The sequence below is a fragment of the Gasterosteus aculeatus genome, chromosome 18 (assembly GCF_964276395.1).
Source record: "Gasterosteus aculeatus chromosome 18, fGasAcu3.hap1.1, whole genome shotgun sequence".
Taxonomy (NCBI): Eukaryota; Metazoa; Chordata; class Actinopteri; order Perciformes; family Gasterosteidae; genus Gasterosteus; species Gasterosteus aculeatus.
Window position 1 is genome coordinate 606,894 of NC_135706.1, and position 16,345 is coordinate 623,238.

Below are 16,345 nucleotides of genomic sequence, written 5' to 3' on the forward strand. Positions count from 1 at the left end.
CCCCCCCCCAATGCCACCCAGACAACCTGAAAAGGGGACGTAACAATACTATGAAATTAATAATAGTTTTATTTGTATACTAAACAAATGCTAATAGTTGTATTTGTACAGTGCTTTAAACGGCACTCTACCAGCAGCACCAACGAAAGCAACAACAATAAAAACAGCTGATGGATGACATTATAAAAACATCTTTGGTTGAGGTTAAGGAGTAAATCATACTTTTCATTTTGATCCCGCCTGTCAGCAAGCGTCACTTCTTGTTGTCATTTGTCATCAGGGCTTTTAGTCCAGAATTAGTCTTCATGTTGGGTGGCTTAACAGAAGTCTGTGACCCTATCAACATGCATCAGAATTATCTGAGAGCAAGAAAAGGTCTCAAACACTACAGACCATTCTAAAGACCCTTGTGAAACTAACCTCACCTGCCCAGATTTGTCCCCATTTAGACAAATAAGCATGCTGGCTCAGTTCTCAGTGCCCACATTTGGCAAATCTTTCCTGGTTCGACCAGCGTTACCATGGACCTACAAGTACAAAATAATGAGCTGTAGACTTAAGACCCTTAATTAGAACTACGGCGCGGCTCCAATCCCTGAATTATATGGCCCCAGAACGCCTTCCAGAGTGAACGCGCGTTTTCATTACTTTGAATACTTCTTGGTCAATTTCCAGATAGTCAGAGCTGCAACAACTTTTTTATTTTCATTTTAATATTACACTTTATTGTTACTAACACATTAACTAATAACTTGCATACTTACAGAATATGTTTTCAGTTGGTGGAAAAGGTGCACATGTGTAGATACATCTCAATATTGAGGACAATAGAACTAAATTTATAAAGAAAAAGTATCTGGAGGGAATTGATTGACAGGGTTTTGACTCACGAGAGCAGACGTGAGATATGCACCGTAATTTAATAAAATCATTTTTTTAACTAAAACACAACGTACTTTTGGACAAAAGCAGTTTTATTTCCTCTGAGGTCCAGGGTTTTTGTACACGTGAGGTAAAGTGAGCAATGAAGCAATGAACAGTACAACAGAGTCAATGAGGTTTAACAAAGACATTATAATATCTCCACAGACTCCTGCCGTAAGGGCCTAACATACTTTGCCTACTCAGAAGTCAAGTACAGAATTCTTCAATTCAAGAAGTAACTGGTGAAAATCAGTGAACAGAAAAAGTCGTATCCCTCCTAAATTACAGGCAAAACAATTAGCAGAAAAATGTCTGCCACATGGGGCCTGGCACATAGCCACTAATATTCAAAGGTGCTCATTGAATATGCTTTTGCTATTGTCTTTAATGTAGTTTGGGAGACCTCGGCACATCAGAGGATCGGAGCGACTGATCCGCCACCACCAGTGTCTGAACTCCCAAAGGGGGCATCCCGGCCCTGGTCTGTCCTACGTCTGGATAACATGTTTATGCTTGTTTAATAAATCATTGTTAAAAGTTCAGCAGTCTCTCCTGATGAAACTGTTTTGGTAGGCAGCTGTCACAATCGGGTTTGGTAGGGGCAGGACTCCATGCAGATCCATGCATTTTGCACAGTTTATATATTTTCCCATACCTCTGATGGCAAATACTAAAATAAATAAATGGGGGATCATTCATGATTATGTCTTTCCACCTGTACAGTACCACTGATTAGGGTCAATGAAACAGGCAAATGAAAAAACAATGATTTCCAAAAGGAATCAAACAATGAAATAAAATCTACAACACTAGAAAAGTATTTCCAATGTAACAACCTAATATTTACAAAGAGACCAAGTATGAACTACAAGTGGCAAAAATGTCTTGATGTATTGGTTTGTCAGAGCACATAATTCTGTTTTCAGCTTTATTTGCACATTTCCATGTTATTGTTTATTGGCTTGACTTTGTTTATCAGTTGTGTTGCTTCAGTCATCCACAACTTGTGGTGAATAAACCTTTCCCCAGTACACTAGACATTTCCTACCATTTTACTTCTTTATTTTTGCTGTGACCACATTCCACAAACAAACCTTTCAATAGTCACCGGTTGCCTTCAGAATTAAGCTTATTTGCTCCTACTGAAGAAAGATGTCTTAATAAACAGGTTACAAATGCAGAGTTATATATTTTTGAATGAATTTTCATTTGGGATTCTCTGTTGATTTCCAGTATTACGTTTTTTTTAAGTAGTTTTAGGTGACATAAACCACCGAGTAAAAACAGATTACATAATTCTAATATATAAACCAGAAACTCCACATTTAAATAAGTGAATCGGGTAATACTATTTCATTTGTGATTAATAGTATCTGTAGTGATTGATTTTTATCAATCAGGATCGATGTACAGAGGCCAAACAATGTGGTTTTAATATAGCGTTTACGTGTGTAAAGATGGGTAACAATAGTAAAAGTAGTTGACATTATAAACTCTAACTATTACTAACTAGTATTTATGTGCAACACATTTTTGGCACCAATGTTTACAGACCCAAACTAGTAAAAAGCAATACCTGAGAATCAGTCTATTGCCAAACAAGGGCATCAGTGCCGTCTAACAACAGGCAAGGCCACGCCGCCCTCGGTTCAAGCTCACAAATATGTGTTGTGTGAAATTTTAAGGCTTAAATTGAATGCTTATGATTATTATTGTAGAGCAAACACACCCCAGCCAGTGCTACAATGCTTTCTATATGCATAAATATTAGGTATATCCGTCCTGATTCAAGGTATAAAGTCCAGTCCGCTTACTGGGAAACTAAATATCAGTTTCCTTTTTGATTCTACGCTCACATGTCACATCAACCCCGCAGACAAGTCACGTGACAATATTTGACCCGCCAAAGTAGGACACAAGAGAGAAAACAATGAATATCTCTATTAGCACATCACCAATTATTGAGGAAGTATGCAGCAATACATAAGGCAACAAGACATAATGGGATAATGCAGCTGAAGCATTACTGTGTTGCTGCTGTATTGCTTTACTTTGAGTGGATTTTGTTCAATAAGGTTAATGTAATTTTGGCAAATTTTTACAAAGTTATTGGTTATGGAGGCTGTTTTTGGCCTCTGCTCCGAAAATGGCATACCGATGACAAGAAATGTAATTTCTCTGGAACTACTTTGTCTAGCTGCACAATTATTTCCTGTCAGGATAAAGGGGAACAACAGTGAGTGTTCTGGTGTAAAATATCAGTATATATGTTACTGGTGAAGAAATAAGGGCACACAGAAATTGCCTAATGAAAAATTCACTCACAGGGTATCTATCCCCAAAACATGGAGATATCAGGCAAAAACACTTCTAAGTCATAGACCAGTGTGTCTCTCTGGGTGTGCAGCATTATCATGACTGCCTTGACGCGTGCCTTGTTGTGGATGTATGGGGTGGCTTGTTGTTAGGGTGGAACAGGCTCTTGTGACGGTGGTTCTAAAGTGTCTGAAGAAAAGGTTGATTGAATTTGGGTATAATTGCCTGATTATCATTATCAAATGTTGACAATTGTATGCTGTTGCTAAACCAACAGTGACACAATTGGCCACTTCTAAACAGGCGGTGCGTACGCCTGTTGGATGAATTTAAACCTGTGGGATAAGTGTCATAAAGGGATACCGGAGAAAACCACATAGTGCCTTCTGTATCAGAGGCCAGTTGGGTGTTCAGGACACGTGCAAACCCTCCACCACACGGTGGTGGTTTACGAAACCTTTATGTATATATAAAACCTATTTTAGTCAATATTCTTCATTTTAAAGAATGCGATTCTTTTTGATTCGTTAAGCAGTATACGCTTGTCTGAACTAACTACATACACATATATTAAATATGGCTTATTAGAAACATTCTTTCCCTTACTTCTTTCTAATTGCAGATATTGATTAAAAAAAACAATTTGTTTGCAATTGACGTAAATAACAAACCCTGTAATTGAACATAACCTTAAAAGTAACGTTCACAGGGACCATACCAATGTCAACTGAAGACACTTACGACATCTTCGTTCACAGACGTTGTTGAGGAAAAACAGCAATTGGCCACTGGGTTTTCACTTTAGTGAAAGGGTTAGTTAGTGTCCTGGGGCGTCATGCTATCACGTCTCCACACAAAATGAACCCGGATTAACCTGAAGCAAAATTGAGAATATTCCATGGGGCACATTACTGAAAGCTCTATTAACAAGTGCTATATCTGCTTTCCTTCACTTCGACATGTGAGGTTGTGGCCCTGAAGCTGCAGGCTCTCTTTTTGACCCTCTTCTCCAACGCTGTTGAACTATCGACTCGACAGCCTTCGTGTACGTCAGCAGACAATAATTAATCCCCATTTCCCAACTTCTCCCTCTCCACCGGATGACATTTTAAAAAGCTCAACGTAGCACGTATTAAATTTACAATTTATAATTCATGGAGTGAAGGTGCACAAGATGATGACAACTGGACAAAGGAGTTTACATTTTTTTAGTATTGCTTGTCTTCATTCCTGAAAAGTGTTTACATGAACATCAATCCACATAAAACGTTTTAGAAATCAGATCCCAGGTGTGTGCAAAAGTAAGTCAATTTAAAATAATTAAATGGTTTTGGAAAACGCACTAATTCACATTCTTGTCATGAGTTGGATGAAGAAGCACATTAACCAACTATCCATATAAATGTAGGAAGCGTCAATCCATCAGCTTAAAGCTGCTGCGTGACATTATTCTTTTACCACTAAAACATATTGAGATTTCAATGATATAACATCATTCAAATGCAAATCCAAACTATAGGAACCATCTGCAGCGTTGAATCAAGCCGTGGGCGTTAAGTGGGCCAATAGCCCCTTGCCTACTTACTACCCCCCGGCCCCCAATTCCGTCCTTCATTATCCAGACAATACCGTCACAGTAACAACATCTGTCCACAGACAGGTATTAAAGTTGTATTAACACAGATTATAGCTGCAATGAAACGGGAAGAGCGGACCCACCCTCGTTGGGCTCTTGGACATGCATCATACCCACTGATGAGAATCAACAACATCGGTCGACACTCTCATGTGTCTCTACTAGCTACACCAAGCAACTCTGTAAGAGACTTCTCTTCCTTTTCTAAACGACTTGAAAAATCAAGATACATGTTCATTTGTGAACTATATTATTTGTTTGCTTTTGATACAGATAAGCCTGCAGATGTCCATTAATTACCATTTATTATGCTGTGATTTCTGCCTGTCTAGGATGTCCTAGCATCATAATTAGACACACAGACACACACGTGTGGTATCAATCTCCTTCTCCAACTCCAGGCAAGCGTATAAACATGAACCAACATGTCAAACAATTCATGGAAAAAAAGATAGTTATTTTTGCTCAACAAACCAACAATAAATAGATAGAAGAAAATGAACCCTGGACCAACCACAGTTGTCCCTTAAAGAGAGAGAGAAAACAAGCTGGCATCAATGCATAATGAACAGTCTTGCTACTAAAGTGCACATCTAGGTGTGAGTTCCACTGATTAGCATCACGCAACGTCTCGTCGTGTGCAGGTGTTTGCTTTATCAGATGACTGTATACAAGCCCCCAGGTAAAGGAGTACAAAAAACAACAGCCTGTACAAACAGTAAAATTCAACTTTGAGCTTGAGCTTGATGTGTCTCCGAGAAAGGAGGGGTGGAGGTTGTCAACCAGGGATCCAGCGTGGGTGACAAATAAAGCAGCGAGACCCAGGAACCACCAAGAAACCAAAGTGAGCTGTGGTAGATTTCACAGCGGGTGACAGGCAGCGTGTGATTGGGCAAATGTGGGCACGAGGGGGGGAAGGGACAAGGCAAACCGTCCCAAGTAGGAGAGGCAAGAGGGTCACGCAGCCTACAGTTTCTGTCACATCTCGATTTGAGCTTCTTTGGCTGTTGTATTGTCCTTTACCGAGCCAGAGATGGTGTAGAACCTGCAGGGACATAGAAACAAGAAGCTCAGTTTTTTCTACACTAAAATCCATCCAAATTGTGCCGACATTCTGTCTTTTGTTGGCTTGTATGATTTTTGCTCCCTTGTGATTGTCCTCATTGTTCTCTCCTGTGTCCAATCACCTGCACCTACACCAGGATCCTGTTTGTGGACTTCAGCTCCGGATTCAACACCATCATCCCGTCTCTGCTGCGGGACACGTGCCCGACTCCACCTGCAAGTGGATCACTGACTTCCTGTCTGACAGGAAGCAGCAGGTGATGCGGGGGACACGTGTCTCAGCATCTCTCTCTGTGGTGGGCTAAACAGGTTGTAACCCGCCACCATCAGGACCAAGACCTCCACAGAAACAGTTCCTTCCCGTCATCAGTCAGTCTCTTGAACTCTGATTCCCCAATGACCCAAATAGTTCATCCACGGTTTCTCTCGTCATGGAAACGTGTACATATTTTATTCTTATATCTCACCAATCAAGACAAATTCTGCTATGTGTAACATATGTGGCAATAAATGGCTTCTGGTTGTGTGTATTTGCTGTTCCCCAATGTGACGTATTAGTCATCTCTTGACTTTATCGTGCAGTTGTTTTTCTGGCATCAGGCCTACTTGCCTCCAGGCAACTTGGTTTTCTTGATTAAAGTATTTATTGTGTTGGAAAAGATGGTTCTGCGTGTGAGTCTTAAGGCTGCCGCGTGTTTCTGCGTCTTTACGTGTCGACGCACTGGTTTCACTTCCTGGTTGTAAAGTCCTGCGTGTGTTGCAGAGCGATTCACCTCCAGAACAACAGGTGGAGTCACGTGTTTTGTTGAAGACGACCTAGAGAGTCACGTCTTTGTGTGTGGAAGTCGCTGGTTGCTTTATTTATGTATCATAGACTTTATTGCCCCGTGCATCCACACTGCTGCTTTTCATCAAGGACACATTTGTCCCGTATTTTCCTCCACGACTTTGTTCCCCTCGTTTGTGGAGATCTCCCTCCATGAATCAGAGGCCATCCGGCGTCCTCATAGTCCGCCAATGACGGCTTGTACAAGTGCTCTTCAATCTGATCCGTTCTCTCGTAAACGTTCTTCCTTTTAATAACGGCCGTATTGTGCTGTGAAAACGGAGACGTGAGACTCTAAAGGACGTAGTCAGAGACCAATCACAGCCTGCTGCTGCAGGAGGCAAGCCTAGAAAAATGGGTGGACACACGCAAGGAGGTGTGAAAAGCCACGCGAGGGACACGCGAGGGGGTCTGCCTTGCTCTGAAAACGCAGAAGCATAAACTAGGCTTTACTTCTGCCAACTTGGACCCTACTTCCATCATAATGTGCACAACCCTAAAATATATCGAAGTAATTCATTAATTAATTAATCATTAAATATCTGATATCTCATAACTAGAAGAACAGGCGGTGCTACACTGCATTTCGTAATGTGTTTGAGTATTGACCTTTGACCACTGTAAAGTTCTATTTACGTCAATTGAATACCTGCAGGATGCTGCGATTTTTAGCTTGTTTACGGTTGTGTCTGAACGTGCTAAGGACTCGATTATGCACCAACTGAAAATACTACATCTGTCACGGTGTGGTTCACTTCCTGTCTTATTTTGTAGTTTTCTGCCACTCGTGTCCCCGGGTAACCTCACTTCCTGCCTTGTCCCGTCATCCCCTGTGATCGTCTAATAGTTTCCACCTGTGTCCAATCACCTGCACCTCCCTTGTGTATTTAAGCCATGTGTCTCTTGTGTCTCTTGTGTCACTTGTGGCGTCATTGTCGATCGTCGTGGATGTTCGTAGTTTCCTGCCTGCTGGTTTTCCGCTGGTTCCTGTGTGTTTTTGCCTTTTGATTATTAAAGTCTTTTGTTTTCCGAGAAGTCTGCATTTGAGTCCTGCCTCCCCCACGCATCCTTGACAACATTGGTACATTACAATGTAAGCTAAAATAACGGGGGTCTCAAACTCAAATCCGGTGCGGGCCAGATGCAGCCCACTTACGGGCCAGACCATTACGGTTGACGGGGGGGTGCACCAAAGTCGGCCCCCCCCCTGCGGGCTCACCGGACGCCTCGGCAGTGAGCAATAATGGATTAGAAGTGCTGTATTCATAACTTGCAGAGAGAGTGACTTTGACCTCGATGGAACTCTAAGAGAATCGGTCGACAGTGATTCTGCTGCGGAAAGTGATGCCCCTTTAATGAACACATGATTGCTATTGTTTAAACTAAGGTTGACTGTACAGAGACATTATCGATGATGTTACGCTGGTGGATGAAGCTGCAGCAGCAGATTCAGGTTATAATGGCTAGTGGATGCAAACTTAGTAGAAAGCTGTTAGCCACACAATAGGTAATGAACTGATGGTTATCAATAGTAAAAGACTCTATTTACCTTGACTTTCTGAAATGCCTCGGCTTCTTCAAGCCCTTGAAACAGGAGGATTTCATGCAGGAATTTTTCAGGTCCAGCACCTGGTAGATGATGGGGTTGTACATGGCCGAGGACTTGGCTAGCAGTGTGGGAATGACAGACACAGAGATGGGCACGGAGTCTGGCTCTCCAAACGCAGACACCACCGACACAACTGCATAAGGAATCCAGGCTATCAAGAAGCCTGCACAGATCAGCATGGCCACCTGATGGGACACACACAGAAATAGTCTGTTCTACTATGACCACATTTCTTATTTTCTCTTTGTCCAGCTCTTTTTCTCATCTTCTTCTCCTCCTTCTCCTCCTTCTACCCACCTTTGTGAGTTTTATCTCAAGGTTGTGGCTATTTTTGATGCGGGCGTCAAAGTTTGAAATCTCCTTTGCGGACGACTTCACCTTGAAGATAATCATGACGTAGGAGAAGACAATTATTCCTGCAGGGAGGACGAGACAGAAGAACAGGATGGCCACGACGAAGCTCTGGCCGGACACGGAGGCCTGTGCCAGCCACCAGTCCAACGTGCAGGAGGTCCCGAAGGGCTCCGGGGCATAGTTTCCCCAGCCCACCAGGGGCATTGTGGCCCAGAAAGCTGCATACATCCACACAAAGACCAGGCATAGAAAGGCGTGCTGGCGTTTCAGCCATGTGCCTGAGAGTGTAGAGAAAGACAATGGACAAGTAGACAGGGAGAAGTTAGAAACGTAATTATATTTGTTAAAATCATTTTGAATTAGCTTAAATTTATACCTGCTTTCTTGAGTGAAGCTGCATGAGCAACTATAAACAACTACATCCAACTTGACATTACAAAAAGGAAGGTCTGGTGGTGACCCATGCTCATATTAGCAAGCTAAGCTAATTCACAGTCTACCCTGCTATCTTTCTATGATCGTGCAAAATGTGGAATTTTTAAAAGAACAGACCGCATTAAATTGTTAATAGCTTGTGGTTACTGCTATGAGGAATTTAATTAAACATAATTAATAGTATGTCAGATTGTTAAACCGTAATTCATGTCCAGGGACACTCATAAGGATTCTGGGTGCACACATGGGCTCCAGGATAAAGGTTCAAGGATTGATTTATTTGTGGTTTGTACTGGAATTATGAATTATTTTACTAGGCAACAATTACACAATATTTAGGAATCAATTTTGAAGTTGTGGGTTTGGATCTATGGTGTGACTACTAATCTGTATTCAAATCGAGGAGGGCAGGTGTGCATATAATTCAAATGTTTATAAGACGTACCGTATCTGAGATGACAGATCTTCAGGTACCGGTCCAGACTGACCACGGTCATGGTGATGAGGCTCCCGCAACCGAAGAAGAATCCCGCCCAGCCGTAGAAACGACAACCCTCCCAGCCAAACAACCAGCGGTGGGCGAAACTAGATACAACAAAAAAGGGCTTTCCTGTCACTGAAGGAGGAGGGACGGAAGACAAGTAGAAAAAGAGGATTGGAATTGGGGTCAGAGAAAGAGATGAAGGGGAAGACAAAGAAAGGAGAACAGGTTGAGTGAATGGACCAAGATTAGGTGTAGCGTTTACTACGTCACAGGTGTTGGGCAGCAACAAGTGGGAGGTTCACGTGATCAAAGCACGGCCAATCAACGGCTAGAAGGGGAACCGATTATTGAGCGGTTGTCCCGTCAGGAGAGATGCGCCACCGGTAAACTATAACCTGCTATGTGGACAAATCGGCTGTTCGGTGAAATCATTCAGCCAAATAAAAACCTACCACCAGTTATACCAACGTGTCCTCTCCTGATGCCCCGTTCGGTGGGGAGATTCTTAAAGAACCGAACATTAGATGATAAAATCAAATTATTATTCACTACCACTCCCCATGTACACAACCTTTTCTTCAACACAGAGACTCTAGACTGTTAATTAAGGATTCAAGAGATCTTTAGGTTTTTAATATTATGGTTTGCATGCACATTATTATATTGGGACAACGTAATAATTAAAATAGGAGAAAAGAGATGAGCGTGAGGCTATACCGGTTCTTGCAGAAAAGCTTCTGTGGAAGGTTACGTCCTGTCTCAAGGTGTGAATGCTATGGTAGCTTAGACATTTTCATGGGACTGAACCCTGTGAATGCGCTTTGAACACAGCAAGGATTCATTAGTTCAGCACAAGGCTCCTGTGTCAGCAGCAAAGCTAAGTGACTCCCTGATTGTTTTAGTGTGTGTCGGATGCGGACCCTTTCCCCAGAAAGCTGGACGAGCCAGGGGCCATGTGGCGTGCCCAGCCTGAGCGGCGTAAAAGGGATTAATGTCAGAAACCCCTCAAGACATCTTTGCATAACCATGAGCCAATGATGTGATGAGTCAAATGCTTTCTTGGAATCACAGAATACCCAGCGGGGCACGAACACGGTCGCTCACATGGTTTGAGGCCAATTGATTCCAAGGCATAAGAGCAGAAAAACTCCACAAATCAGGCCACTGAAACGGCGATTATGGTTGTTACTTGTCTTCCAGCTCATGTAGGAATGATTACTGCGTACATAGAGATTATGTCTGGAGTTGAGATTTGGCACCTGATCCTCTCCCCCCCAGAATGCATGAACAGTTTGGTGTGTGGGTGTCTAACTCAGCTTCAGTTTCCTCAATACTCAATTTGGGATTAATCCATTTAGGAGTTTTCTTTTACTTGTATTCATTTTGCTGAAGATGTGCTACCACTGCCTGGCATATCATGGGGAATAAAGCATCCAGACTTGTTGACTCCAAACCCTTTATTAGATTAATTAGATTCCCTGGAAGGGAAAAACATGGCCCCTGCTTTCCCAAAAGCAAATCCAGAATTCCAATACATCCACTCCTCCACTTGAGATGTTGACGACCGGTTCTTTTCTTTGCAATCTCTTTAGACAGGATCCGAGTTAACTGGACAGGAACGTTTCTGTTTGTTGTCAGAGTATATTTGACTAATTGTGCTCTGGATGAAAGAAGGTGAGCGGGCCATGTAGAGAGACAAAGAGCACCTGTTTCCAAACCAGAAGAGGACTTGTCCTCTATAGGTCATCGGTTTGAAATAAGAATTGACACAAGTGTTTGGTGCAGCGAGAATATTGACCCGGTGGCAGTGCTTAAAGGTAGCAACACATCCTCTTGGAACCATGATCATTCATGGGAGATTTCCTTGTGATGTGGTGAATAGATGTCAGGACAACAGCTTCCGGATCAAAGTGGTGGATGGAAACACGGCAAACCCAATCAATCAGTGAATGCATCGTTTAGGTCCAATGGGGCCAAAAACTAGAATCAAGGAATATGTCAGAAAGTTAATTAGAAAGTTTTTCATTTTGATCTGGAGACTGTCCGTTCAGGATCTGCTCTGGACGGACGCTTCCGGAACTTATACGGTTATTGTCAGCTACAACTGTTCATTTTAATCACCGCTTTGGTCTTGAAAAGGCTGTAACATGTAATCGAGATACAAATGCCAGTTTTAGACACTTTAATCATTTAGTGTATTATAATTTTCAAGATGATCAGGAAGAGCCCTCCATGTCCTAAACTCTACTATAAGGCTTAAAGAGAGAACAGGTCAACCAGGAGAGGATTAGTGAGGATTACAGCAATCAGGGTATTGTATTATACAAGGTAAAAAAAACAACCCTGTGATTACTTGATTTGAGCTGAATAAAGAGATGTTTTTTACTCATTTTAAAATCCTACAGTAATTCATTTGCTGTATTAATGCTGCAGCCAGTTGAGTTGTAAAAGCATTCCCAATAGCTTTCACCGTATGCGCCAGGGACCAGAGGACCAGAGGGTGGGGCATTACGCGTGGAGGTAGTGATGGGCAGGAACAGCAAATGAGTTTGGGGGTGTGGCTTGCTGAGGCAAGGAGATTCCGGTCGCGACTTCAGCCAATCCCTGAGCTGATTACTCATGGAGGTTCCAGTCACAGTAATCCCGGGACAGAACATTTTTGATGAAATATGGACAAAAAGGTGGAAATACCCCAAAATATAAACACTGGTGTTTAAAAATATTGGTGATCTTATGTTTAGATCAGTCAGCAAGTATGGAACACACACAAGAATGACGGTTTTGGCCGCATGGACTATGTTCAGTTGATTAATCAGTATATATTTTTGGTTATTTGTTCCTTTTGTATTTCTTGTACAGTTAAGTTTCTGTTCTATTTCAGTTTTAGTTGAATTATTATAACCACTATAGCAGGGCTCTCAAGCGTCCCGCATTGAGCTTGACAGTCATTCATTTCGGTCTTTAGACATGCACTCCCCCCACACATCCAATTTTCCACAAAAAAAAAAAAAAATCGGACTGAGCCACGTTGGTTCCTCTTCAACCTCCCCGTCGGCCGTAGCGTGTAATGCAGCAGTGATGCATTCTAAAGTCAGCCTTGGTTTTATGCTATGGTGGGAGCACACATTAGCATAAACAGATTTTGATTGAAATTGAGAAATTCTCCAGAGAGAGACCGGGTACAAATTATTCTACAAAAATGGTGACCCTCCTCCATGGTAAGCAAAGCCTTTACCATGAATATCTGGATAGCTAGAACCAGGACACTTAGGCGAGAGTGTTTAGCACTTCTCATCATATCTGGTAGCTGAACCTGTCCAGGAGACTGCGGCTCAACTGGTAGCCGTAAATTGTACCATTTTTTCCCCTCTAGTCACTTAGACATAAAAACATGGGAGGATAGGGTCTGTATCCTAACATAGAGTCAAAGTAGTCTGTAGAAAGAAAGCCTGCTGTTGTGGAGCAACAATGAGAGCAAATTAGGATGGTTTCCCAAGGGCCATGTGTTAATAATTCTAAGAAAACATGAGTTGCAAAACATGGTGTGGATTCTTTGTGCTATTCATGGACATTGTGTCCATAAGTTCTGAAAAACAAACTGCTACCTAGAAGCTGAAAGAGAGGGATGCGAGGGAGATTTAACTGAGGGACACACAAGACTCCAACATCTGCCGGTCCAAAGACACTGGGGAAGCAGAATATCTCATCATCTCACTGAAAAGATCTGCCTTTAAAATAACAAGCACTCTATATGCAGACTTCAGCGGGAACAGGGGTTACTTATGCAAACATGGAATACATATTTGAGTGGGGCAGCAGCAGCTCAGTACACAAGGATTTTGAAACCTGCTGTTCAAGAACAAGAATGGAATAGTAGCTGGAGAGGTGCAGGTTTGTCTCCACTGCCGAGAAGTCCTTGAGCAAGACACTAGTCCCCCAAACTGCTCCCCGTGTAATCCAACATAAATGTCCACTGCTCCCAGTACTAAGGGGGGTCGATGGTGGCGCATGGGTAGAGAGGGTGCGCTGGGAACCACAAGGTTGGTGTTTCAAGCCCCAGTTGCTCCATGTGTCCCTGAGCAAGACACCCAACCCCTAATTGCTCCCCCAACAAAAATGTAAATGCCATGGGTTCAAAATGCAGTGTAAAACGCTTTGGATAAAAGCGTCAGCTAAATGACCTGTAATGTAGGAAGGGAAAAATATGGATGTCAAGTACTGAACCGGTTCAATGAAAGAAAGAAAAACCAAATGTGGTATGAATGAATTTGTTGGCACCATACAAGAAAAAATATACTTTACATTTCATATTAAATTAATGTAATACGTTGGGTCCTCTTCAACCCCCCCAACAGTAGGTGGCCCCCCCCATCGGCCGTAGCGTCTCACCCTTGTTGACCTCATCGTCTGCGCCACCCCCCCGGCGTTGGATGTAGCGTCCACTCCACGTCACCCCCGAATAATTAATGAACTTAATTATTGCAAGGAACATCTTTCCAAACATTACATTACAAAAGCAACTTACACTGTATTTTTAACCCATGGTTCTTACATTTTGCCTTGTTGTTGTGAGTCGTCTTGCTCAGGGACACTTGGACACGGGACATGGAGCGGCCAGGGTTTGATCCGGCGCACCCTCTCAGTTAACAGCAGGATCATATTATTTCATCTGATTATGTTCACATGATTATGTGGATAGGGGGGGGGGGGGGGGGTTCAGAGTGTCTTGTAAATTCAGTGGGCTTCACACTGACAGCAGGCAGTATATTAAGACCCTCACACACCGGGGGCTGTTTTGTTGGCCGACCACAGTGGCAGTAAAGCCCAGAGACAGATATGCCTTGTTCTATCTTCCTGCTTGTACCTTTTACGGTTTGTGCCGTTGTTGTGATGATCGCCTCGCCTGTTGCAGCTGTCAAAGATTATCATGTGATTTGATCTTTACACTGGTCACTACTCTCTCTCCGCCCCTCACAGGGGGGGTGCCCCGCTGTTGGGAACCACTGCTATAGCTTATGCTACATGTGTTGACAAACCACTGCCTTTCTACTGTGAGATGCATGAAATGGTAAAATATGTTGTAACGTTTTTCTTGTGCTAAACCCGTGTCTCAAGTGTCTGTTTTTGACCCTGACGTGCAAAAGCAGAAAGATTTAAGGTTTCCATGTGCAGCTGTGTCTGAAGAAGGGAGTTAACTTGCTCTCAAAGGAGCAGTGTGTGTTACCTCATCTTCACCTGGGTTCTTATCTCAACCTGCTTTGCAGCTTCTCGTACCCGGCACTGAGGATGTCCTTCACATGTGTATGGAGACGCCATTACACCGAGCGCTGAGATACGTGCTGCTGGTGTGTTGGACCTCCTGATTATAAGCAATAGTTAGAGCCAGATATCTGCGGAGAATTGCTCATGTTAACTTATTGACTTTAATTGATCAACGTGTTGCGATCCTTCTCATCAACCGACTCGGGGGGATCGGAGACCCCGACACTACACATCCATGACCTCATTCAAACTATACTCATGTGATCTGTTACCAATGTGAAAATTGTGAAAAGGTTGATTAGTCAGATTTCAAATGGCAAATGTCATAATATTCACTTTTAATACTGAAACTTGTTCATAAACATCTGTTATGTTTGCGGTAATAGCTACAGTTGGTTTAAGGTGGTTTAAAAAAGACCTTGAAGGTTGTGTGACACCAAAAAAGTCTTTCTGAATCCAATCACACTAGATTTATTTTTGGCGTTTGTAAATAACGTTATCAAACCGAGGTCTGTGAGAAATACCCCAGTGAATGCGCTTGAAGCTGCCTGTGCCCACACGGTGGTGGAGGAGCGCTCCTCAGTGTACTCAATAGGCGAAAAAAGGTTTGGAATAGATTCTGAATCAAACCGTGACCACAAAAATCCAAATCCAATTATGGAATTCTCTGGGATTACCACGACTGCTTAAAAACCATGTGGTTTGTCCATCTTCACATTTTTTTGTCTTTGAAGGAAGCAATGTCAATGGAGTTTTGTGCACATTTTAAAGCCTCCAGTATCCAAGGTGATATCACCAATGTATGAGTAGACATGGAAGAAATGTAGCCATTAATATCCAACATTAATTAAATGTTATTTGTATTTCATTAGTTGGAGCAGCACAACCATCTGCATAGAAATTCATGTATTATTATCTCTTAGTTTGTGTATTAAGGGTGGGAAATGTCACCTTTTTTATACCGTTTTATTTATTTATTTACTTAATTTTAGAGATTGCATCATATTCAGTGGTAGTAAAACTCCATTATGCCTCCTCGCCTTTGTGCTTCAAACTCACTGCAGAACGTCCTGGCTGGTTCTGGTCATCGTTGTAACGAGATGCTTCAACCTTTAATGGCAGCTTACACACAACTGGTGCACTGACCCATTTTGGAATAAAAGTCTGTAGTTTTTCTCAACAGGCCTTAACAAGGATGTGTTTGAGAAAACAGCCAAGGACTGCTGCGTGTTTGACCACGAGATAAACACATGGGCTGACAAGCAGACTACGCTTCCCGAACACACACAGTCTTTGTTGACTGCTTTCTGCAGAGTGGGTCACTACCGGGTCAATATCCCACACTGATGCACGCCAACACCCGACTCCAAACGGACCGGATGTACAGCGTCAGATCAGAGGACGAATAATGCATGCATTTACAGAAGAAATGTG

The 16,345-nt window shown here is 42.5% G+C and overlaps 1 protein-coding gene across 2 annotated transcripts in view; it reads right to left on the reverse strand.

Moving 5' to 3' along the window:
* Positions 1-956: 956 nt before the first annotated feature.
* opn5 (opsin 5) overlaps positions 957-16,345 on the reverse strand; it is a 32,449-nt gene continuing 17,060 nt past the window's right edge. Inside the window, exons 4-7 of one of the 2 annotated variants that reach the window (XM_040161227.2) lie at positions 9,611-9,781; positions 8,674-9,008; positions 8,317-8,561; positions 957-5,921 (exon numbers count right to left, since the gene is read on the reverse strand). In XM_040161227.2, coding sequence (XP_040017161.1) covers positions 5,855-5,921; positions 8,317-8,561; positions 8,674-9,008; positions 9,611-9,781 — 818 coding nt within the window. In that variant the 3' untranslated portion in view covers positions 957-5,854. Of the gene's footprint in view, positions 5,922-5,953; positions 6,182-8,316; positions 8,562-8,673; positions 9,009-9,610; positions 9,782-16,345 lie in introns of those variants that run through there. The other variant, XM_078093885.1, reaches the window with a different exon arrangement.